We start from the raw sequence: 26238 nt of genomic DNA, 5'->3' as shown, positions 1-26238 counted from the left end.
CTTACCTCATTACATACTGCTGCTGGACCTGTTGCTGGTTTAGTTAAGTATTTCTAGACTCCTTGCTTCAGTTGTTTCAGAAATATGAAGGGTAGGGAAAGGGGAGGGAGTGGCTGTATCCATCTGGTTCCAAATCCTGTCTCCAGCACTGTTCACAAGCAGATGCCTACAGAGGAGAAGGAACAGAGCAAATACATATCATATTTCTTTCTCATCCTCTCCAAGCCTTCAACAGTGATCAGCTCAGAAACACTTTGGTCTAGAAACCTTTACACTTGGTAACTTTCAATGGATTTCTCTTCAACAAAAACATCTGACCTCCATGGAAGGCGTACGAGTGTTTTATGTCCTCAACACTTTCACAGAAGTATTTCGTGGTTATTCTGAAGGATTGTCCTCAGGAATAGAAGAACAAAATTCTTACTTGGATTCCATTATTCAAACACCACTAAGCAAGATGCAACACAAAGCAACTTTTTTTCTCTTAGAGCTAGACACAAAGCATGTCTGGAATTGGAGTAACTTTTAATTATTTATTTCTCCTGTTAAGAATTTGCTTTATAAAAAATGTGGCTCTTGAAAATTGGACTTTATACCAAATAAATAGCAATTTTAACAATAAAAGTTCACAGATTTTTGAGGTAAAGAATAAATTAAAATATTTATAGAATCGGTATTTTTAGGTATAGTCTACAAAGAGAAGTAAAATTTAGCAGCTGTGTGCAGAGTATGGAGCAAACATCTTGGTGTCACTGTTCTATCTTAGAACAAAAACCCCATTTTATTAAATGCATGCTTTATGTTTTATATTGTCTTTGGTCTATCTGGATTTAGTTTTTAACTCAAAGAGTGACATATGTGTTTAAGATATAACTTTTTAATATTATTTATAGGGAAAAAAGTTCTCTTTTTTATAAGTCAAGTATTTCAGATGAACACATACGCTAAACTCAATGACTGTACTCAATTATATACTACAGCAAAATGTAATTTTTTTGTGAAAATAAATGTATACAACCAGTAATTTTTGTTTTGGGTAATTTTTTTTTTTTTTTTTTTTTTTTCCCTGGGCTTGGCCTGGCATGGATCTGCCCTTAGCCAGGGGACAGGCTGAGCCTGTCAGACCAGTGTCTGAACAGTAAACATCTCCACTGTTAACCTTGGCTTGGCTGAGGTCCTCTGTAAATATAGCTCTGCTCACTAACTATATTCTTTATATTATCAGTTCTGTTTAGGTTCATTTATCTGTTAGCATATATAACATTTCAGTACAACACTGGCCTCTGTTTCTTAGCAGCATTCGGTATGGAGAACCTTTTCTCTGTACTTTTCTGTGTCTGGATTTGATGTCACCTCCCAAAGCACCATTCAGCCACTGCATGTGCCATCCTGTGGGTTCTCCCTTGTTTAATCCCTGTGGGCAGAAGACTTCAAGCCAACAGCACGGCTGTTTTAACTCCTTGGGCAGACACAGTGAAATATTTGCCATGCATCTCTCAGCTTTCTATGCATCCTGAGTTTCCTACTGTGTATCCCACTCATACTTCTCTTCAGTTTCATCATTTGCATAAGGCTTGTAAAATTGTGCAGATTTGATGCCTCTGAGTCACTGTAGCCATTATGTTCTTCTCTTGGCCATGCTTATGACATCGTGTCCCTCCTGTAGCACTGGGATAACAAAACATTGCCAAATGGACTCAACAAGCTTTCAGCATCACTGCCCATCATCAAACACTGTCAGTCTCCTCATTATTGCTTTGTGTGGAGCGGCAAGAAAGAAAAGACTCTGAAAATCCCTCCAAGTAGTTTTATTGAAGGCTTCAAAGACAAATTACTGCTGGCTCATGAGAAAGTTCCAACACCTGTTTCAGAGAACATTAGAACATTGAGAAGTTAAAAGTAAAGACAAATAATATACGGAGAAAACCATTTTCTCTCTTGTGTGGGACAAATCTTCTATCCTATTTTGGATGAGAAAATACATGTTCTCATCCAAATATTACTTTATTTCTAATACTAATATTACTTTATTTCAGCTGCTAAGGCAGTAACTGTCTGATAATATTAGTATTTATTACTAGCAACTTTTCCACCACAGTGTTTATTCACTTCAGTAAGGGTGAACTGTAAGATTTTATTCCCCACTGTAACATCCATCATATTTTTAAATGTCATGTCAGTACATGAAAAAATGCCAGAAAACTCTTCAAGACAGTTGTCATTCCATGTCTATCTGATGCATATTTCTTAGCACATTCACTATCATATTTATACACTTTCTGCTCATTTTACTCTGGTTCTGACTGAAAAGAGGCAAGGAAAAATCTGGATTACTGCACTGATTCAGATGGCAATATTACAGATCCAAAACTGTGGAGTATGGAGATATCTTTCTTGTCTTGTGATCCACATGTGCAACTGGTTTTTATGATCTAATGTAAATCTCTAATTGAACCATTTATTCAATACTGTAATGGCTTACCTTCCATTAAGGTAAGCCTTCACGTACACACTGATACTTATTTTTCTCTACCCTATCTCCTTCAGCAACTTGTGAATATAAAACAGACAGGGCAATGTGGTATCTATTATTAAAAAAACCAGACTGTTACTTTTCTTCTAAGTAAGTTACTACGTAAACTTCTTTCTTTTACTTTAGATATCTTAAAATGTTTTACAGACAAATGTAATGGAAATAAAATGCATGTCTAGAAGAAGTTTAATACTGGCCTAAACCTATTTATGAATGTGGCTATAAAAACAAATATATATGCATGGACAGAATATATAAATGTATCATCAGAATACAGCAATAAATTCTAGCAAGGCAGGGTGACAGAAGAATCACCTGAATAAAGTATATCACATATTTTAATCCTTCACAAATAGCAAATGCAAGAAATTTCTTGCTTAGTTCCTTTCCCCTGAGAGGACTAGGAAGAAAGAAAATGTAGATTGAGTCTTGGTGCTTTAAACAAAACAAATCTGGTCATTTCTCTGCAGTGTATGAAGTTTGTTAATTTTTAAGTGTGATGTTGAAAATAGCATTTTGATTTTAGTGCCCTTTGGCTACATGGGAAAGAAGAATTTCTTTTTGTTTGTGATTTCCCATTACAAAGGACCAAGAAAAATACAGCAAACCAGAAATTTATTAGCTACCTTGCAACAATCAAGAAGGAACAGATGACAATGTATTTCCTTACACAATACTACTGAACTAGGTGAAATAACTACTGAATTAGAAAAAGCAACGTTGCTTATTGTCTTACAATAAAAATACAACATGAGCAGTAAGACCTCCAGATGATTCATTTTTTCACTTTAGCTCTGCACGAGGTACCTGGAGGTTTTTGCCATTGTGAAAAAGTGATCTTTACATGTCTTGTACCAGCTTGTACTTCCTCCAGCCAAGGATCCACAGCTGTTTTCAGCTACTCTAGGTTAGTGTTGTAGTTTAGACGCAGCTGGCAACCAATTCCCATGAGCCACTTGCTCACTTCCCTCCAGGGGGATGCAGGAGAGAACTGGAAGGGTAAAAGTAAGAAAACTTGTAGGCTGAGATAAAGACAATTTAATAGGAAAAGCATAAGCCAGCCACAAGCAAAGCAAACAAGGCATGCATTCACTGCTGCCCATAGGCAGGCAGAGGTTCAGCCATTCCCAGGAAAACTGGGCTTCATCATGAGCAACAGTGACTTGGGAAGACAAACACTGTCACCCCAAACATCCCCCCCTTCCTCCTCCTTCTCCCAGCTCTACACATGAGCATGATGCTGTATGGTGTGGGATATCCCTGTGGTCAGTTGGGGTTGCTCCAGCTGTGTCCCCTCCCTTGGGCACCCCCACCCTCTCGGTGGTGGAGGGCGAGAGGCAGAAAAGACCTTGATGCTGTGTAAGCTCAGCTTAGCAACAACCAAAATATCTCTTTATTATCAACAGTAATCTTCTAAGCCACAGCACTAAACAGTGCCCTTTTCAGTGCAAACACTGAGTACAGCACGTAAGGACTTTACCAACAAGACAAAGATTTCACATAAAGTCAAAGTGTTCAGACAAAGTTGATGTTCTTTTACAGTATCATTGAACAGTACCATCTAGATTAAGAAATGTCATTCATTATCTCCCTAACTGCATTGGGAAGCCTAAACCTAAGTCTGCAAAACAAGGTCATCAGGGACTGTTTTCCTCAACAGAAAGTGTTTTAAAGCAGGATAACTCATCACAACAAATCAGACGGTAGCTCCGATCAAGAGTTTGCCTTTACAAATGCTAAGGAGAGTAGACGTAGAACAGAGAGAAGTAGAAAGCATTAGAGAAAAGGTGAAAGACTGAGCAAGCAGCAAAAATAAAGAGCATTCAGAAGTAATGGCAATGGGAGCAATGTTAGGAAGACTGAAGTATAGTACAGCAAGCAAGAGAACAGGAAAGAAAAAGAAATTACCCAGTGAGTGGCACATCTGTGCTTTCTGAAAAACTGCGCAGCTCCATGGAAGAGCCTTATGAAGTTTCCATGAAATATAAGAGTAATTACTTTAACATAATATAGCTTACAGACAAATAGAAATCAACTATCCAGACCTCACTGGAGAAGGAATTACCCACAATCAAATGTAAAAACAACTCTGGATGCTGAAAATATTTTTGTTCCTATCACTGAAAAAAATACAGAGATCAGATGTGAGTGTTAAAGGGAATTGAGACAGTAACAGTAAAAGAGGCTGCCACTCAGGCAGCCTGACCTGCACAGCTGATGGTGGCCACATGAAGCAAGACTGAGTCAGAAGAAAAAGAAACTATGTGACATTTGACATCTGGCAAGATGAAAAGAAGAATCATGAAGAACCTGTGTATCCATCACTTATTCACGATGCTGCGCCTACTGAAAACCATCCATAACATGGAAATTGCAGCATGACTTTCAGGTATACTGGGATTTACTCCATATAACTAGCAGCCATTGTGTTGAACTTCTCCTGAGGGAAAGGAAAAGGTAAGATTAAGACAATTACATAATTTCAGAATATTTCAACACTCTGACATGGTACATAGTTAGCTGAGATGCTAGTATGATTAAGCATGGGAGGTAAATACTTATTTATTATTTATAAATGATACTCAGAATGGCATATTCCTATGGGCTATGTGAAAAACATAGTTTAGGATACAAAATTGACTGACACATAGCTCCTGACAATTTCTGTTGCATGTAGCTAGCCTTAAGCATGGCAGAAAATCCATGAATCTTGAGAGAACTGCTGCATCCACCAGATTATAAAGGTTAAGGAAAATATGTAGTAAAAGGAAACAGTCGCATGATTGGAATTTGCAAATTTTTACTTCATTTTAAAGGTATTTGCACTTACATTGTGTATTTCAGTGTTTCTGCAGCACCCTTAATGTGTTGCAACATTGGTTCATTGTCATGTATTATTAGCACAGAGAATTTCTGGTCTGTTCCTTTTCCTTTCTAACTGGGATTTTTTCCCCAATTTCTTTCCTCCTTGCTAGGTAGCTGTTCACATACTTTCCTCTGTATGCAAAAAAACTGCTCTGAAGCCTTGTGCAAATACAGAGGCCTAAGCATTCACAGCAGTACAGAGTGAAAAATGCCACTCTAAACTTCTTCATTCTTTTGTCAGCAAATAACTTTGAGTTAGCTCTTACCAGATAACTGAAATTAACTGTTTCTGCACTGCCAGGCCCTGACACTGCAATATTTGTATGTATTCTTAACATTACCAAGGTGAGCTGTCACATTGTCTTCAGTGGAGTCACCCAGGTACTTAGGGCTACACAAAGAAAATTTCAGGGATAAAGCCCTATTTGCAGAAACCTGTGTAGCTGATAAGATCAGCAGCTGCAGAATGTCTGCCTGCTCTGCTGTTTGCAGTGAATTTCCTGGCTGATACATTTTTAATTCAAGTTGGTAGGCAGAGACAGGATTTCCACCACGTCCTTTCTATTTGCATTGCTCTCTGTAGAGTGATGCCAGTCCTGCCAGCAAAGCAGCAGTTTTAGAAACATAACCACAGAAATAACAGACTTGGTATTCTTTTTGTCAACTGCTTTTGTTGCTTTGAGCCTTTGAGTTGGTGTCATCAAGCTTCTCTTTAAACTATACAGGCTGGAGTCTTAAAAGCAGACAACAGGGATTCTTGTGTAATCAGAAACTTTCAGGCATCCACTAAAGGTTAAAACAGAAGACAAAGAATTGACAATAATCTATTATATTGTAGTAGAAAACTGAGGACAGTAGCATTTACTCAGTCCCTTTTATTAATTCTTTTTCGGAAGTTCCTCTCCCCCTTCTGGAGCTGGTGGTGGCGTTTGTGCAGACATGCAGTGAGCCAAGGAAGTCAGGTGACAGGTACAGCTGCAAACCTGCACAAAACAGTCAGAACAGTATGTCAGCTTTCAGCCAGAGCAGCATCTTTAGCCAGCTGACTGCCCTGCTGCAGAACTAATGCTACACCATAAAGGTGGGGTGTATCTGTGAGAAAAGAGTGGAAAAGGAGATCATGGCAGCCTGGAATCAGGCTGAACTGACAGAGAGGCAGGTCTTCAGGGCTGTCTCATTCTCATGGATGCTAGGGAATGGGACAAGAAAAACTATTTCAGTCTATTTCAGTTGTAGGCCTTTTTTTGTTTTTTTTTTGGGGGGCAAATGGTTTTTGGAAAGCATAATTAGAGAACAGGATTTCTTCACACAAGACAGCTGTCTGCTTAATGAGTGTAATTTTCAGTTTTCTTTCTCTCTCCCACCCTTATACCTCTTACCACTCTTAAAGGTGCTTTTCTTCTTAACTGCACTTTCATAAAAACTTATTGCTAATTAATTACCTCTTTTGAATCTTTACGTTGCAGTTAAAATTTGCTAAATCCTGGAAATAATTATGCAAGCGCCAGGCTGGATCACTTTTCTCTGTAAACCAGGAGGCAGTGAAGGTAGGACAGCATGTGTTCCACTTCCTCCTGACAATGCTGCTACCTTGTGCAAGTCTCCCCTCTGTTTGAAGTTGGGGTAATTTCTACACCACACCAGCTTCCCTGCTGCAGTAATAATTCTTGCAGCCAGACAACCAATCATGCCACTGTCATTGCTTCCTTAAGTCTTCATCCCTAATGGGTTTAGTTTCCTGATCTCTCACAAGATTTCACTGCACATTTCAAATAACTTTTTTTAAACCCCACTTAATGTTTTCCAAACAGCATTTCTTTGACTGAACCACCAAGCCACACAATCACAGAATCGGTCAGGTCGGAAGGGACGGCAGCGGGTGATCTGGTCCGGCCTCCCTGCTCAGGCAGGGTCGTCCCACAGCACATGGCACAGGATTGTGTCCAGATCACTCCTGAGTATCTCCAGTGAGGGAGACTCTGCACCCTCTCTGGACAGCCTGTTCCAGTGCTCTGTCACCCACAAAGTAAATAATTTCTCCCTCATGTTCAGCTGGAACTTCCTGTGCATCAGTTTCTGTCCGCTGCCTCTTGTCCCACTGCTGGGCACCACCAAGAAGAGCCTGGAAACATCCTCTTGGCACTCCCCCTTAAGATACTCGTAGAAGCTGACGAGATCTCTTCTGCAGGCCTAGCTCCCTCAACCTGTCCTTGTTAAGAGCTGCTCCGCTCTCTTAATCTTGGTTGGCCCCCGCAGGACACGCTCCGGGACTCTCCAACCCACTGGCAGTGCGCCGCACGGGCCGAGCCCCCGCGCACCTCAGCCGGCCGGACAGCAGCCACGGAGCAGGGGTGCGGCGGGTGCGCGGGTGCCGGTGTGGCGGGTGCCCGGCTGGCGGTGTGGCGGTGTGGCGGGTGCCCGGCTGGCGGTGTGCCGGTGTGCCGGTGTGGCGGGTGTCCGGCTGGCGGTGTGCCGGTGTGCCGGTGTGGTGGGTGCCCGGCTGGCGGTGTGGCGGTGTGCCGGTGTGGTGAGTGTCCAGCTGGCGGTGTGGCGGGTGCCCGGCTGGCGGTGTGCCGGTGTGGCGGCGGTGTCACCGCCCGGGCCGCGGGTGGATGTGGGGCGGCCCCGCAGGGATCACGTGGCCGCGGTGCCCGCACATGGCGGAGGTCACATGACCGGGGCGGGGGCGCGCGGCGGTCACATGACGCGCCGCCGGCGCCGCCTGACGTCCCGGGGCAGCCCGGCCCATGGCGCCCATGGCCTCGCTGCTCCTCGGCGCCCTCCTGGCGCTTCTCCCGCCCTCCGGGGCGGCCGCCGCGGCGCTCCCCGACTCCTACCAGGACCTGTGCAGGTGGGCGGCCGCTAGGACGCGATGGGGCGGCTGGAGAAGGGCTGTACCGGGGGGTACGGGGAAGGTGGGGGGTGTCTCTTGGTGCCCGTGCCGCTCCTGCCCTCCGCGGAGCGCAGCACCGGGACTTGGCAGCGCGGGCCCGGTCGCCCGTTCCGGGGAGGGTCAGGCCGGGCATCTCCGGGGGAAGCGGCGGCCGTGTCCCCGGGCGTGAGGCCGGGGCTGTCCATGGCGATCCTGCAGCGGGACTGGGAGCCTGGAGGGGCGGCTGAGGGACCGGTGCCCTCCGGGACCTCTCTGCAGATGCAGGAAAGAAGCTGCGGGTGACAGGATGGGTAGGCTCGCTCTGTGCAAGCCGCCTGTGGTCGGTCTAGTCCGAAAGACACCAAGTGGTGTTGGTTTGGAAGGGCTGTCACTTGAGAGTTGGCTTCTTGCTAAGGATTTCACCGTGTGCCATTCGGTTACTTACAGGTGAGTTAAGAAAGCTTTGGGAAACTTAGCACCATTATTCATGTCTTGACATTTTTCTACTCCAATTTCAGCCGTGAATTTAATCCAGCACCAATATCCTGCCAGTCTTAATTTCTTAATTATGTAGTGAGAATATTCAGGGTACATACAAGAACACTTTATTTCAATCAGTGTCAGTGTGAAGGCACCAGTGTAGCAGAGTGAATGTAGCACTAAGGGTAGAGGTTTGATCCCTGGAGGGAATGGGCTGTTCACCTGGCAGAATGTGGGATGTGATACCGTTAAATGATGAAAAAGGGGAAAAAAAATTGGTTGGCTTGCAAGAATAACCCATGAGGGAGGCAAAAATTGGTTTTGTGGATTTGTCAGATGGCCACTCTAATTGCAGAATTGAGACAGAAATGAGAAGCTATCTTGCAGCTTCTGGAGGGAATTTAGGTACTCCGATGAGTGATTTTTGGTGGTGGTGTGGTTTTTTTGGTTGGTTTTTTTGGTGGGGTTTTTTTTCCCCTTTTATTTAAAAAAAACCTCACCCTAAATTATTTGACTGTCAAGCAGTTCCTACTCTGTGCGTAATCTTAAGTCCTGTCCTGGTGAGTCTGTCTTGGCTTTGTTGTGTGTCTGTGATTAGAGGAATATTTGAGAGTGCTATGGAAAGACATGCAGTCTCATTTTGGATGCAAATTACTTAAGCTGGTTTCATTTTGTTACTGGCAAGTGAAAATAATTTGCATGTAGATAGCACAATCAGCAGGTTTCCTTTTAAGACAGACTGCTTCAAAAACATGTATTTGATATTGTGCCATGGTGGGGGAAAAACTGCTTTTAAGAACTTGTGTCCAGTAATCCATAATGGGTAAAAAAAAAAAAAAAAAAAGGACTTGTGTCTGATAGGTGGGAAGTCCTCATGGTGTTCAGTGGTGAAGTTTATTCTTGGGTACAGTTGCCAAAAACTATACCAAGTGAGGAATGATGCAGGCAATGCAGACACACTGCTGGTGGATTTCTCAGCCAAAAGTTACAATATCGGTGTGCAGGATAAGTCTCTGACCTGTATTTCTATTGACCAGCCTGTATTTCTACTGGCTTAAAACAAGGTTTTATTTGTTTTACAGCTGTTAGGAGAACGTCCTGGGTTTTGTGTGCTGTAATAGAGCTGGTGAAGCTGCAGCAGCTGTTGTGTCTGGTGTGTGAATGTCAAAAGGTGGGCAAAGAAGGAAATTGCTGGGGATTAGAGGAGGCACTGGCTCTCCTTTGAGTAAGAGTAGGAAAGCTGTTTCGCAAGGAGGAGGAAAGGTGTCAAAACCGTTTTGCGCAAGAACTGTGGCATGAAGCTACTTAAATTTCAGTTGGAGGTTTTCATTATTTTGTGTAGCCTTACTACTAGTATGCTTGGATGGTCTGGGGAAAGAAGAAAAGCTTTCATTCTCTGAAACTTTGTCTAATGGCATGGCTTCAGTCACTGATTTTGTTATGCTTTCTCCTTTGTTCTTCAGTCTCCAACAGCTGACTGTGGCTGTCATGTGACTTGCACTTGGAATTCTTTTTTTATCGTCTGTGTAGAGGTTTCTCCAGGATTGCTGCAGTATGAGTACCAGGGAAGGAATACAGGGAAGTGGTTGGATATAGGAAGTTACTGACCAGTTTGATCTCTCCCAGTTTTTCTTCTTCTCCTTATATCTTTTATGTTACGATGCAGGAAAAATTCTGGAATTGCAGTTAGTTTTGTGACATGTTATTTAAGTCCATCTACTTACAAAGAAATCTCGACAGGTTGCATTCACCTTCCACATAACCCTGCAAAAGTTGCTGTGTAACTTTCCTTTCTTTCTAAAAAAATGCAGAATATATTTTGAGTGTGATGGTAGAGCAGCAAATACAAACTGCCTCCTCTATGGACTGCTTTGCCTGAAAATCTATACTGGATAAGAGGTAATTTAATGACTGGTGATATTTTTGCCCCACTGCAAGGATAGGAGCTGGTACATAACTTCAATGATTTTTAGAGTGGTGGAAATAAGGGAATCTCAAGCTGCTGTACAACACAGGCTTGCTAATACACAGACTTCAAATTTTCGGGTTGTAAGTCAATTCTCTTTTATGTTAAATGTGTAGTTTTTAATAACATAACTCCTACAGCTGGCTGTACCTAAACTTCTGTTCATTCAAAATACTGTCTTTTCAGCTTTTGTTGCGAAAAACACTGTGCTCATCTGTGCTGCTTGAAACCCTTGAAACCCCAAGCGCTCTGCTTGGCCTTGGTGAAGAAGCACATGCTGAGTACAGAGAGGTGACCTTTGGGTGCACTCAGTCAGCTCTATTAAGTACTTTGACATATTTAAATGGGAGATGTCATAAATAAGATATTACTGGACTTCTTATACTGATGTGAATTGTTGTGTCACGTGCCTGGGAAGCTGCCGTTGTAATGTCTGAATGTGATTTCTCAGCATATGAGCCACCTTGCATACTTAAACTTGAGATTGCTACCCCTTTTCTTAAGCATTCTGTAAAATGGCATAGTAGATATGGTTTAGAGTGCAGCATGAAAGATCAAATGTCTTCTGGATGCAAAAAGCAGAAGAGCTTGTGGTGTAGCTGTAAGGCTGTCATGCATGATGCACAGACACGAAAACTTGCCTGAAGATACACAGTGTGCGTGGTTGTTGGAAAAGGGGATGGGTGAGCTAGAGCAGAATTAAGCATGGGTAGGGATGCATTAAAAAGCTCTTGAGGCGTAGTGATGGCTGTACTTTGTGCTGTTCAAGCTCTCATTTTCTGTATGGAGAGCTTGTTTTGACATAGAGATTTCTTTCCCATACACATTAGTGTGAAAATGGTAGACACATCTAATAGTGATTTCAGTGGCAAGTGATGTGCAAGCTTCAAATTTACAGTGGCCATCCTGGATATTGTTTCTGATCTTGTCTGCCTGAGATTGTGCTGGTTGAAACTGCTGGTAAAGAGGTTTGGATGCTCGTTTAATCTCTGCAGTGTTCTGATAGCTGAGAAGCATCTGGGCACAAAATCGTGTGGATGCATAATCACATGTGGATGTGCTTTCCAACTCTGTGGCTGTAGGCTGCCTTGTCTCTCTGCCAGGTCGTCTGCATAACACCCCCTCATCAAAATAAGCTATTTCAGTGCATTCCCTGGAGAGGAAACACATGATTCTTTGCGACTCTGCTTTACAGCTGTTTGGAGCAGGGTGCACTGTTCTTCCCAGCAGTCACTCTTTGGGTAACAGTTTGAGAACCAAAAAGCTTGAACTATTGTTGGAGACTGGTGGCAATAGTCTCTCTGGTGCTCTGCTGGTGTGAAGTGGTTCCCTAGTGCTCAGACCTCAAAGTAGCTCTGGTGTTGGGATCCACTTGCTGTGACAGGAGTTAGCCTTTTGCACCTTGCTTGACTTCAGCGCCTTAGCTTCTCAACACAAAGTAAACTAGGCTTGCTTTTCCCTTTCTCATGCTATTTTTTTCATATTGCTTCTTAGATTTGTTAAAAAAAGCAGAGCTTTCATTTGATGTTGCAGCTTGCTGAAAAGTAGATTAATTTTCTTTTTCGTGTAATTGCTTCAGTGTCTCAAAAACAATGCCAGGTAGCTGGAAAGGCTGACCTGCAGGCAGGGTTATTCCCAATGACTCGTTTGGACCTTGCTTGCACAGCTGCTTTTGACAGTGGTCTGAGCTGGCCCTACCTCCTTCTGTACCTCCCACTGCTGGTGCACGGCCAGAAAACACCATAGGCCAGACAGGGAACTGGCCAGGCTCAGTCCCGCCTCCATGCACATGCACCTGTTGTTTTTGCTGAGTTAATTTTGAGAGAGGACAGTCCCTGGACTCAGCTTGTGTCAGGTGCTTGGGCCAGCAACACTAGCAGGAGACAGGAGAGCCTGCCCTGGGGGGATTGGTGTAGGTATGTTTCATCCCTCTAATTGTGGGGTAGTTCACAGTTCGGTTTGTCAGAAAACAAGTGCCATGTTGTGGTTTCAGCAGAAATAACTGTTTGACAGTTTTATTGTGTTTGAGCCCTGACTTTGAACTGCTCCAGAAACGGCTGTTTGAATGGTTGAATCTGTGAGGCAGCATCTGTACTGAGCCCCCTGGATCAGAGGATGCATCACACCCCACCCCACGATCATGGCTGTTGCTTTTTAAAGGTGCTGATGTAATAGCTCCCTAAACTAGTTCAGCTGCATTGAAGCAGGATAGCTTAAGCCCTTCAAACAAGATAACTTCGTCTGGCCCTGGCAAAGAGGTGATTACATCAGGCATCACCAGTGGTGGAGGTGAGTGCTGAGCAAGCTGGAGGAAGCCTGTCCATGTGACTCACATGATCAGCATGGGCAATGTGATTGCCAACAGATTGTTTCCATTATGGATTGCAGCAGAGAGGTCAGCTTGTATTTTACTGGAAAGTAGAGCACATGCAACTTGAAACTATTCCCAGGTACTGATTTAATGTCAGGAATCTTACTTGTGTAAGAAATAATTATTGCTTTTGCTTTGAAAATACTTTTGCATCTCTCTGAGGACAGCTGCTTAGGCTACATCCAGGCTGCTGGTACTCACAGTGAATAAATCCCACCTTGCTCCTCTCACATGTTAAAAAAAATAGAAGGTTTTGTAACATCCATGAAAGTAATCTGAAACTGCACTAGATTTTCACTTCTATGTGCCCCTGAAGTTGTGGTTTGGAACATGATTGAACATTGGATTTCATATTTCTTTTGTGCAGACTGTTTTGAAGGATTCTTCAACCTTCCCTGTCCCGGGGCCCATGACAGGGCAGAGGGAAGGTCTGGCCTCAGTGGCTGCTTTGTTTCTGTTCTGTAAGCTGCTCATCTTGTTTCTCCTTTGCATTTGGCCTGTGGGTAAACTGACTTGAAGATGCCGATTTCCTCTATTTTGTAACACAGAACTGGGAAAGCAAAACCTTATCTCTGAGTGATAATTCTGCTGTGTGAAGGACATAAATTCTTGTTCCATTCACAAACAGATTTCAGCTTGCAAGGTCTCTATAAAAACCAACAACACACTGAAGAACACCCAATCAAAAACTTTGTGCCTTAGTATTATATGTTACCTTTTTGTCATCTTCCAAAACCAGTCAAAAAAAAAGCCCTTGAGAGATTTTCAGTTCTCAGTTTGAGAAATGCTAACTTTTTGGGGCTTCATTTTGAAGAAATTTGGTTTGGATTGAAATGCATTTTCTCCTTGATGTAAAGCCAGCTTTGGTTTTAATCTCTTACTCTTTTCAGAGCCCTTGAAGATAGGTTCTTCTAATTTCTTTTTTTTTTGTGTATTGAGAAGCTTTATTCCATTGCGGAACTCTGGTTATTCTGTACTGTCATGAAATTCTTGTCATCCTCCTGCATCAATATTGCCTTTATCCACTTCAGAAATGCAATGGACTAGCTGAGAGAACTAATCAGTATGATTGTAAAAGGTCAGGTCTGCCTGCTTATGAGGAAACAATAATGGCAAGTATTTGTCTAAGAGTGAGACACAGTCCTTGAATACATACTTTTATGTGTGTGTTGGTGTTTTGGGTATGATTCAATACCTGACAAATTATTTGCACTCTTATAATAGGATATAAAGCCTCAAATATAATAATATACTAATTTATAAAGACTTTTTTTGTTTTTTTCAGTTCACAGAGAATGCTCTTCTATTTGTCCCTAACTTGTTCCAGCCATTAGCAGTCTGAAATGAACACAGCTGTGGTAGTACAGGGAATCAAAGCGCCTTGTTTTCAGTAATTAAAATGGAAAAGTATGTGATATCTTACTTATGGCTCTTTGATTAGATATGGGATGCACTGGGTTTGAGAGGGATTCTCAGAGGATTTAAAATTTAAGATAAAGTAGCTGAACTGTTATTGACCCTTTCTCATCCAAGGAGTGGAGTTCAGAGCTGAACAGGAATGGTTTCTACTCCTGGGGGGATCTGGAGTATGATAATGCTGAGTTATGCAACACATATGACCTAGAGATTAAGGCAAACAAACCTGATGGGTGAAGCTTCTTATCAACTGAGATTTGTACATTAAGACACATGCTTCTGTGGGTGAGATAGGTGCACTAAATTTTGTGTCAATTCTAAATAAGAGGAATGCCTAATAAGTCACTGTGGCGTCCTCAGTTTTCTGATGTGTTGATGAGTCTGTATTAATCCTACTAAAGTTTCCACTTAGAATAGAAAGGAAGCTGGGGAATCTGTTACGTTGCAGAAGTGTCCAGAGGATGTGGGCTGCTGCCAGTGCCAGAAGAGGGGTAGCTGAGCCAAAGTGCCAGCAAACATTTATTGAGTTATGCTTTTTTTGAAAGAGCTTGGCCAGGGCACCCTGATAGTAAGCCAGGCTGTCTGAAGAGCTCCTGACCCTAAACTAGGTGACCTGGGCCTGCCTCAAAACTGAGCAGTGCTGTGTCATGCAACTGACCACATTTCACTGCAGTCATACTGCCTGCTCTGGGGGGAAGGAATCCTTGTTCTACTTCTGAACTGTGCTGCATTTGATTTTTTTCTGCTGTTACTTGGATTTATTTCCTGGTTATATTTAACCTGAGCTTCATGTTCCTTTTCCGGGTTTTAGACAGCTGGCATTCTGATACGCCTGTAGCTAGGTAGCGTGATCTCTCACTGTCTTGAGTATAGCTATGCTTGGTTTCCAGCTTTTGACATATATATAATGCTTAAAGGTGCACCTAGGCCCCAAAAAGCACTGTTAGTATCTTTGCTCTGAATACTCTGGGACTCTCAACCCCAGTTTTGACCCTGAAGTTGAGTGGCTCTACTGGTCTAGTCCACTTGGTCTTAACACTTCTGTCACTGCTGTTGGGCAGAACACTAAAGTGCAGTAGTGTCCAGCCCGCCAAAATATCTGAATTTATCAGGCTGTCAAGGATAACATATCACATGTGATGATCCTTAGTCAGTGTGGCCTTCACAGAGGTTTGATGGGGAAGAATGTTACATTCCACAAGTAGTTAAATCTGTTTTGCTCTTATTCTCAACTAAATAACAATTATTTCTGGCATTTACAAATATAGAACATGAATAGGAATTTAAGTTAATGGTGCTCGTAGCCTTAAACTTGGTTATTTCAGGGTCTGTTATCTAGATGATACGCAATTCAGACAACTTGAATATCAACTGACAGGCATTTTTGTCTTTTCAGTTACACTTGGGAAGCAATTGATGCAGACAAAGAGGTGCTTTATAAAATAAATTTCTGTTCTGGTGTTGAAGACTGTGGAAGGACAAGTGCAGTCTGTGCATATAACATCAAGAAGAATGCCCACCAGTCTGTAGGTAAGTAAACAAGTGTCTTGTAGGTAGTTCAGAGCCATGTGAATGGATGGTCTTTTAACTATTGCAAAGTTTGATGTGTAAGCAAAGATTCTCCCCTTCCCCCTTGGAACTGTGTAAAACTTTGTTTTGTTGCAGATCTACTAGGGAGATTTGGTAAAACACGATCTGATTGTAGATAATGACTTTATGGGACAGTGAAATGTATCTTATGCTCTAGTTAACTGTAATTTGGTGTGAAAGCATGCAAGGCTACCTCCGGTAGAGTAAGTGCATCTGCCCGTGGCAGGATATGGGCTGTGCACAACTTTGTAAATACTGAACACAGGATGGAGCTTGAGTTACAGCTCTAAAGTATACTCAGCTTAGGCTGATGTAATGTCAGGTCTTTGTTCAAAGGCAGGTTACTTTCTGTAATGCAGCCTTGGAAGCATTGCTAAGTGTCTGGGGTGTAGTCTTCAAGTTGTTCCACACAGAAAGGAAGTAATTACATGCAGCTCTCTGATTGTGGTTACACTTGTCAAAGCTGGTGATGGCTTCAGTAATTCACAGATGTCCTTGGTATTCTGAGGAGAGGCAGGCTTGTGCATGCTGATCTAAATATGAAACTGGTGTATTCCTATACACATACACGTGCTTTCATCAGTTAGAAGCACCTTATGCTCTGAACAGTATTTTTTCATGAGTTCATGTTATTTATTTTCATGGATGTTTGTTGCTTTCAAGGTTGCTTTTGTGTATTGGCTAACAAAACAATAATATATAGGTACTGTTCAAGAGGCTTTCTCATAGCTGGCTGTAACTTCTAATAGAATAAAGTAACAGCATTCAAAAAGCAGTATCTCTTCAGATTGCTTCATAGTATCTGCAGAACTGAAGTCTGATTTAGCATGCTTGCCAGTCTTGCCAGCCATTGGCAGACAGCTCTTGAGAGAAGCTATGAGTCTTCATTGAATTGCGTGAGCTTGAACTGCTAGAATTTGGTGGGGAAGAAGGTATTTCTCATCTGTATGCCAATGGATGGCAGCTAGTCAGCTTCCTTTCTCCACACACCTCTCTATTAAAGATAGAGAAACTAAAGTAGGTATACTTTGGTTTCAGTCTATGGTCAATCAGTGCTTTTCAAACCAATTGTTAATGTTGTGACCCAGGCTTACAGAATCACTGACTGCATGAATAAAGGTATATTCAGGCTCCAGAGTTCTCTGGGATGACTGGTTAGATTGCATTTGTATTCAAACTGCAACTGCATGTAGTGTAGAATCTTCTCTGAGGAGTGTGAGCACTTGATGCTATTATTCTTGTTGAACATTTTAGGAATGAAACACATTTTTCCTTCCTGCTGATGGGGGTCTCAGCTCATATGCCATTGAGGCTTCAGTTGCCTGTGGATTAGAAAAGAAAGCAGCATCTGAGTGTCTGTTTTAACATGCTGCTTTGGTTGAGGCTGGTATGTGGCAGGTGGAGTGAGATTGAGGAAGTCTGTTCTCCCCCAGGAAGTGTGAGAACTAAAGGCTTGTGTAGGTTTTGTTCCACACTTCTTGTGGAGAGAGGAAGGGAGAACAGAGCTGGGTGATGACTGAGCAGTATCAAATATTCCTCTGTATGCAAACCTTGAGTTCCTGAGTGCCTCAGTGCTACTGAGTGGAAGAGGGCTTAGCAACAGATATATTGTGGTCTTGCCAAGGCAGTTTGAAATGACTTTCAAAGGTTAGGTCATGAATCTTGTTCAAGTGGGATACATTTTTAACTACCCTGCAATAAAATGAGAAATCAAGGTGAGCAGTTAACATTGTCATTGTCATTTGCTTTGTTCTATTGGTCAAATTGTCCAAGTTTTGTTCTTGCTCGTTCCTCTAGATGCCTTGGAGCTTCATCACCATCACACTGAGTTTAGATCATGCCAATGGGTTATCGAGCTTCTTTGTTAAAAAATGAAAAAAATCACTGCTAGTGAGAAAAGAGGAGTATTTCTGATCCAGGTCTAGGCAGGTGTAGGCTCCCAGTTACGTAAACCAGCTAAACCACATACTCATCTTCAAGCAATCCAGATGACACAGGGTTACCTGTATGCAGGGAGATGAAGGACTTTTGCTTGGGAGAAGAAAGGCAATTTGTCAACTGACAAATTTTGATAAGTTGTAAACTTTCTTCAAGTATGGGCTTAATCAGTTCTCTTCTTCATTCCTTCAGAGAAAAAAAAAAAATCAGTGCAATTGTTTTGATTTTTAAATATTAGCTGTGCAAGGGATGACAGCTGTAGGACTGTTTGTTGATCCCAGCTTTGTGGAGTGTTAAGGCCATGTGCTCTGTGGCAGTAATCAGTCTGTATCCCAGAGAAGACTTGTGGTTAATCTTAACTGTGTGTCAGTGATGTACCAGGGTTTGCATGGAGACCCCAAAGGCCTCTCCTTTGCACTTTTATTGATGAATCTTAGAAGTTTTCAAAGGTAGGCAAACATTTAGTTCATGAACATCAGTGGGGATGGAAATGACATGGTAGTTATTTACCTTTTTAACTTTACCGTGATACCTAGTGACTCATGTGCCATGTACTTGAAGTGCTCCTAGAAAATGGAGATATTACTTGAAGTATCTGTTAACGTGATGGTGAAATGTGCAGTTTGTCCAGCTTCTGTAGGATAAGTGGACATGAAATGATAGCTTCCACCTAAATGCCACTTTCTTCTGGATTACAGATTTGATATCTTCCATGACTGCCTTTTTCCTGCTAAGTAGCTAAACAGATGGAGTCAAGGAGGAGAAGGTGTTGTGTGCAGTGCCTTTGAGACTGATTTAGCACAACTGTGTAATATCAAGTATTAGGTGCTAATTTTTGTGAACAGTACTAGCTCATTTGTAGTGTGTTGTTTTGTGGAAGCAACATCTCTGAAGTCATGAAGAAACATGAGTGATGATTGTAGAGGGAGCTTGATGTTACAGTAAAAGCGATTGCAGCTCTGGAAGGAAGCTGATCATGTGAGGGGTTGATATTCCTTGCTCCATGAGCAAGGGTGCAATGAGGCATGTGCCACTGAAGAGACTCTTCCTAAAACTTCTAGCAAGTTTCCAAAGTAATTGTAAGCATGCAAGGGGGAAGAGAGCATATGTGATGTGTTGGCCTGGAGTAAACAAGATATACTGGCTGAGCTTGTTTTTTCTTGAATATTACTTTAACTGAGAAGATTGGAATCAGCTTGGATTGGAATCAAGTACCTTTAGTGCAGTGTACTATGTTTTTAGCACAGAGAGAAGCTAGTGCTTACAGAGCACTAAGTCCTCAGATGGTGCTGCCGTAAGTTCCCTGCTAAATGGGGGCTTGTAGCTGTATACATTTATAACTAGAGGTTTTAAGTCATGTGTATATTGTTACCATATACATCTCTTGCCTAGAAAGTTGTGTTGGCTTCCTTCTGCTGATATGTGGAAGGAAAGAGGACACCTTGATGGTATCTTCTAAGCAATCATATGATAAGTAACATTCTTGCTCCCAAAACAGTGTGTAGCCCTTATGTTTAAGAGAGCTGCTTGGCATTTTGGCTAGCATCAGTGCTGGTAGCTCTAGAATGTGAAGAAGGTCTTTTGATAACACAGGAAATGAAAAAGGCACAAACCACATGTGTCAGTTTTTTTTGACTTCTGCTCCTCTTCTGTTCTCTAGGCTATATTACATGGGTGCAGTGTAGTTTTGCTTGCCTTGAGTAAGGAGGTAACAGGCTGGGCAAAGTTCCTACAAGTGTGTTTTTTAAAATGAAGCAACATTTGGTCTAGGTACAAAGCTGCTATCTGCAATGATTGCAGATTTGCCTTGCTTTCTCCCTAGTTTAGACATAAACTAAAATGGAAAGGGGGAAGCTGATCCATGTTCACACTTGACAGCATTTTCTGTAGTTCAATCCTAACTCATTGCAGAATTAAAATCTACTTCTCAAAAAAAAACCCCAAAAAACCAGGCTGGAGTTAGCTTGTAAGATCTAAAACCAGTTGGTGTTTAATATTAACCAAAATGGGTTTGAGCAGGAGCATTTCAGTGGCCTGAGCTGGTGCTCATCATGACTTGAAATATGCTCCACCTTTCACCTTCACATCAAGTGCTGGGGAGAACAGCGTATAGTGACAAAGCACTGACCCTACTTTTCGTGTAGCATGTGAGCTGTGCTAAAGGGGATGGGACATGCAGGGGATTTGCACTTAGGCAGCGGGTCTGTGCTGGGTTTGTCTGCAGACAGTGCCAGTACACGGGCACCAGTGTGTTCTTCATTAAGTAGATTAAAGATTAAGTGGATCCAGCAATGTGCACCTGCAGCCCAGAACGCCAGCTGTATCAAAAGCAATGTGGCCAGCAGTTTGAGGAAGGTGCTTCTGCCCCTCCTTTTCCCTCTGGTGAGACCATACCTGTATTACTGTATCCAGTTTTGGGGTCCTCAGCACGGGAAGGACATGGACCTGTTGGAGCAGTTCCAGAGGAGGGTCACAAAAATACTCACAGGGCTGAAGCACCTCTCCTATTAAGGCAGAGTGAGAGAGTTGAGGTTGGTTAGCTTGGGGAAGAGAAGGCTCCAGGGAGACCTCATTGCAGCATTCCAGTGCTTATAGGAAGCTTGTAAGAAAAAGGAGGACAGACTTAGCAGGGCCTGTAGTTATAAGAGGGTAGATTCAGACTAGATATAAGGAATAAACTTCTTTATGGTGATGGTGGTGGGGCACTGGAACGAGTTGTTCAGAGAGATTGCAGATTCCCCATCCTGAAAATGTTCAAGGTCAGGCTGAACAGGGCTCTGAACAACTGATCTAGTTGAAGATGTCCCTGCTTATTGCAGAGGGGTTCGTTGTAAGCAAAACCATTTTGTGATAAACTCTCTCACATCTTGTGCTGATGCTATTATTATAAATGGTATAAAGGCTGAAAAACTAATAAATAGAAGCTAGTAGGAGGAAGGAGTGAATTGTGATTGAAACTAGTTGGTAACAGCTTTCCTTCTTAAGGAGGTGACTAGTTTGTAGTAGCACCTGCTGTTGTACTTTTATTTTAAAAACTGTTTGCTAAAAACCTAAGAAAGTAGAAGTGTGATTAGAGATGTCAAACACTATGTTAACTTGGATCTGATCTTCCAGATCAGAAAATCCACAAAGATCTTCAGTTGTACTGTCTTCAGATGGACTGGTGTGTCTTGTGCTGCTCTGCAGTTGAAACTAGACCCTATCAAGCTTCTATGCAGATGTTGTATTATAACACTCTTCCCCCTCCCCTCTTATTTTAAACCCTAGGTGACTTATCCTTGCAAAAAGTTTCTGAAAGTCTTCTGGAGCTCAACACTACACATAACTGCTTGCAGCAAGGCAGTGAACACCAAATTCAAAGCAGTATTAACTTCCTGTGTGGGAAAACACTGGTAAGTCTAAATAATTTGCTGTTATCGTCAATGGAAATGACAAGTAGTTCTGACTTTTTAAGGAGACTTGTACTTCTGGATGTACTGATTACTGTGCTTTATAGCTTAAAGAAATAAAATACGTTTTACTGTTAAGGTCAGGATTTATTGTGGCTTTCAAAATTCAGTCCTGGCAGAAAGTTGTTGGAGGTCTGCAGCTTAGCTCTGGTTATGTGCTCGTCTTTGTCTTTAATGTTTTTACATGGTTGGCACTGTGGTATTTTATTAGCTTAATATGGAGGAATGAGTCAACAAAGTACAGTGTGCCATAACAGTGTGAGCTCTTGTTTAATTGTTGGCTGTGCCTTAGCTGTGGACCTGGCATGACTGTTTAATAGAGCAGTATTGAGGAAAATGACTGACCTCTGTTAAGGGGCAGCATAGTTGACAACAGTAAGCCTTAGGCTTGGTTTGCACATTACTGAGCTAACAGTGCTTATACAGCCAGCAGGGCTTCTGAGGAAATAGTTGTTTGTGAGAATGTGTTTGAAATGTGATTGGAGATCCTCAAAAAGTTTCCAGGGGCCTGTGTGCATGCAGCTCACTTCGAGGTGCTTTTGGAGTTGCACACTTCACAGATATGAGAGCTCAATACAGACTGTGGTCGGTTCACACATTTTTGTATCTGGGAGAAATATTTTTTGGTGCTGCTGTTGGCACTGACAATGCTATTGCACATTAGAAATCTCTCTTAGAAATCCAGCCAATTCAAACAAAGTGCCAGTGCAGCAGAGACTTAAATGCTTCTTGTTCTGTTTCAGCAGATGACTCTTTAAACTAAATTAAAAATTATTGCTCAATTTCAACTGTAACACCAGATCATCAGACAACTTCTGGTTAGCTCAGTTCTAGTACCTGTTTTGTCTCATGACATAGTAAAAGGATTTTGTAATAGTGTCTGGAACAACTTGTTTGGTCCCCTTTTATGGTAGGGTTAAATGAGAGAGGGAGTCAGTTTAAGTATGCTAAACTACTTCTAGCTGAGGTGATGGAGGGCAAAGTGAAAAATTGTTGTGTTTTCACGGGGAGGCATTCAGTTGAACATGCAGTTCTGAACCATGGTAGAACCCCCATTTTTAAATATATACAAATGTGTATAATATGAGACCATAAAAAGAGGCAGCTGAGGTCAGGGATTTTCTTTTTGTGTAGCAGAAAAGGCTGCTAATCAGTTGTTTCTGTAGGATAAAAGGGAACTGATAAACCATGCATTGCCTCACTGTGTTAACCTATTTATATGCATTTCTATTCCTATCTTCCTTTCTAGTAAGTAGATATCACTGGTGTTTCTGTCATTGTCAGTTGGCGTAGTGAGCACTTCTAAAAGATGGAATACAGTTACTGCATATTAGACTGGCACATTTTGAATATTGGTGCATATGCAGACTAAGGATTTGGCATCCTGCATCTTCCCGAGTTGCCCAACAAGCTGTTATATAACAATCCTGCAGTTAACAAGTGCCATTAAGAAACTGTATGCCCTTGTTCTGTGATGTGCTGTATTCTGTTTTTCTTACTCTCTGGAATAAACTTCTTAATGTCTACAGATATAAAATAAAACCAGCCTGTTTTTCCAAACATTGTTTTCTTTCTTAAATAGGGTAGCCCTGAATTTGTAACAGCAACAGAATGTGTGCACTATTTTGAATGGAGGACCTTTGTGGCTTGCAAGAAAGACTTGTTTAAACCTGTGAAAGAGGTAATCTATGTACTATCCATGCAGAAGTTACTCTTCACATACATGACAATTTTACTCTAATTACCTGCCCCCACCCCAAATTAATCTGAACAATCTCCATGAACCTATGTTTTTCATAGGTATGTAAAGCATAAATGTTGGAGGTTGGTGGAGCTGAGAATTTTAAACAACTCTTGAAGCTTTTCTGTGCATTAGCTATTTGTAGTAAAACCCTTCTAAAAGCTGGAGCAAAAGAGCGTAACTTTCGGATGCCTCCTTTTGATCAGCATGTCTAGCTTTGAGCTTCCAGAAGTAAAAAATCTTTTCCACATACTAACTGGGCCTTACATATGCTTGTTCACAGCTTCCCCCTACTTGTGTAGCATGGTTTGCATGTAATTTTTTTGTTGTTCTAGGTCCCTTGCTATGTGTTTGATGGAGATCTGAAGAAATATGACTTGAATCCTCTCATCCAAGTTTCGGGACATTACTTGGTGGATGATTCTGACGAAGATTCCTTGTTCATAAATGTCTGCAGAGACATAGGTTTGAATGATTGCTTGTGTCATCTGTCAGTGTGTGAATTTCTTGTAGTGTGGTTCTTTGCTACTGTCTCCATTAAAGTTGTCCTATGTCCGAAGATCAGTATTTCAAGACTTAGATAATTATTTCAAACTCCCTACCCTCCAAGCATTGAGGTGTTCAAAGATATGCTCTTCTGGATGTGCAAGTACTGTTAGTACAGTTTGTCCCTTTTTCTAGGTGGGAGAGTGCAGCATGTCTTGTATCTGGCTTTGTTCGCTGCCAAATAGGACCAACATTGTTCACAGGCCTTCATGTGCTCTAAATTTATTCCTTTGGACTCCAGGTTGTTTCCCAGTTCCTGATGAATATCCTGAGGTGCATCTAAAATACTGTTTAGGTGCTTTCCTAAGTACTGGTGCATAGCTAGCACTTTCCTCTCAGTTGAGACCTATCTGTATAAAGAATTAAACCATCAAAAACATGTATTTGAAGCTTGCTGAAAAGGTTAGTTTAGCTGTATACTTGCACTGCAGTTTTGACTTTGCAGTTAAATACGTGTTTTGTGCCCCTGTTACAGGTTTAATACTTCTAGTTTAGTGAGAGGTCTGTTCTTTTAGACATCTCACTAGTATGAATTTTTATGCTGACAGCTTTGAATTAGATGGTTAGTAAGAAAATAAGAAGGGGATAAAGCCTTCCCTATAAGAAGGAGTTACCTGTTACTTGGTTGTGGGGAAAAAAAAGGAAATACTTGCCACACTTTTGGAAGTTTTCAAAGCCCTGTATATCCAGCAGCTGTACTAGCAACTAGCTGCAGCTACTTTGACAGGAAGGATGAATTTGCTGTCCCCAACCAGGGCAGCACAAATTACCACAAGCACTCCAGGTTTTGTCTTGTCAGTTTCACATTTTAATGCAGCCTGTTCTTTAGAGCTAGTTTTAGAAGAACCCACAGATAAAATGGCAAGATACTTCAGGTGGAGCAGGGCTTCGAAGCACAGTCCTGTAACTTCTTTTCTATGTGCTATAACCAGGAAGTTCAAGGGGAGAGACCAGAAAGTGCCCTGCTGGCAGTGCTGCTTGCTTGTTACACAATGGTGTGGCGTATGATGTTGGCCGTCCAAATGAGCAGCTGAAGTTTCAAGACAAAGACAGGTATGCAATTTTTGTGGTAATACTTATGTGGACGCTTCAGTCTTCTGCCCTGGAAACAACACTCTTGGTAACAGATGAGTCTCCTAAAACTTAATGTTAAAACCTCTTCAGTGTTGAAGCACTAGCAAAGACTATTAAAAAATACCATCAGAGCAGTCTCTCAGGTGTTCTGTGGTACTGCCATAACAGATCAAATTTTCTCCTTTGTTGTGAGAGACTCCTTTTTACAGAATTGCACTCAGCCCACAAGCAGTAGAGTAAGATTCGGTCCTGTCTGCCTACTGTCTGAGGGCCCACAGACTAAGTGTTCACTGAGGGTTTGTGCACTGCTTTTGGCTCACTCTGTTCCCCAGAAGTACTTTAAAAGTTGAGAATAGGACCAGATGTTGCCTCTGTGGTTTGTTTTTTTTTTTTCAATAATGAACTAACAGAAGAAACAGATAATCAATGCAAGGCTTAGTGTTCCTTGTGGTGGTTAGAGCTGGAATTACAAGAAATGTTTCTTGATGATGCTTCTGTTTACTGCCTTTTGTGTTGTAAGTATAGCTTGACGTAAAAATACCCAAACCAACAAAAAAGAAAAAAAACCCCAAAATAAATTTAAAAAAAATGAACCAACCAAAAAGCCCCCTAAAATCCACCCCACCACAAAAAACTCCACCAACAACCAAAGAAAACCATAAATAAAAAAAAAAGCATGATAAAACACCACCCAAATGAAGTTATGTAGCTCAGGGAACTTAACATGCTGGTATTTCTGAGCTTCAGATCATCTGAACCTGCTTGCCTTGTCTGTAGCATCATTAGTACCCATGTTTATTTCTGCAGTACTCTATTTAAGATGCCTGCTGCAGAAAACAAGCAGAATAAATTAATAACAGGGAGAATATCACCTGTCTGTGGTGAAGTTCAGGGTTTTATTTTGGTTTGCAAATGAAATTCTTAGTCCTTTTTCCAGGAGGAGAGGACTTTTCCTCCAGCAGGGCTTTTTCCCAGCATGAAACAAGTGACTGAGGTGTTCTGTGCCAAGGCAGTAGCTTACATTTGAGGAAGCACAAGCTTATTCTCATACTGAAGTGGAATTAGTGCTTTAGAAAAGTACTAGCAAGCTTACCCCTGCTAAGATTGAAGAGCTCTTTGGTGCTTCAGGAATATTCACTGTATGTGTTCTATCAGACTAGGGTGGCCTGGGAAGGAGTAAGGTGATTGGAAATCTGTGTCCTGAGGTACAGAGGGGCCAGCTAGAGGTGTGGCTTATATGAAGCCAGCATGTTACTGCTCTGGGAGCTGTTGTCTTCTGCCTGTTAAACTGCATAGAATAATAATGCATAGCTGGGAAGTTGTGGTGATCTTCCTGTTCTCTCATCCAAGTCATCTTGCTATTTGTCTCTCCCTGTCAAATAATTACCATGTTTTAT

At 41.9% G+C, this 26238-nt stretch overlaps 1 protein-coding gene across 1 annotated transcript in view; it reads left to right on the top strand.

Moving 5' to 3' along the window:
• The first annotated feature begins 8093 nt into the window (after nucleotides 1–8093).
• The window catches only part of IGF2R (insulin like growth factor 2 receptor), a 58187-nt gene continuing 40042 nt past the window's right edge, over nucleotides 8094–26238 (top strand). The window contains exons 1-6 of the mRNA XM_058834237.1: nucleotides 8094–8249; nucleotides 15900–16033; nucleotides 21299–21423; nucleotides 23063–23161; nucleotides 23557–23686; nucleotides 24700–24820. Coding sequence (XP_058690220.1) covers nucleotides 8146–8249; nucleotides 15900–16033; nucleotides 21299–21423; nucleotides 23063–23161; nucleotides 23557–23686; nucleotides 24700–24820 — 713 coding nt within the window. The 5' untranslated portion in view covers nucleotides 8094–8145. The remainder of the gene's footprint in view (nucleotides 8250–15899; nucleotides 16034–21298; nucleotides 21424–23062; nucleotides 23162–23556; nucleotides 23687–24699; nucleotides 24821–26238) is intronic.

The sequence above is a fragment of the Poecile atricapillus genome, chromosome 3 (assembly GCF_030490865.1).
Source record: "Poecile atricapillus isolate bPoeAtr1 chromosome 3, bPoeAtr1.hap1, whole genome shotgun sequence".
Lineage (NCBI taxonomy): Eukaryota > Metazoa > Chordata > Aves > Passeriformes > Paridae > Poecile > Poecile atricapillus.
Note: the sequence above shows the minus strand (reverse complement) of the source record. Positions and strands in the feature narration are given on the sequence as shown.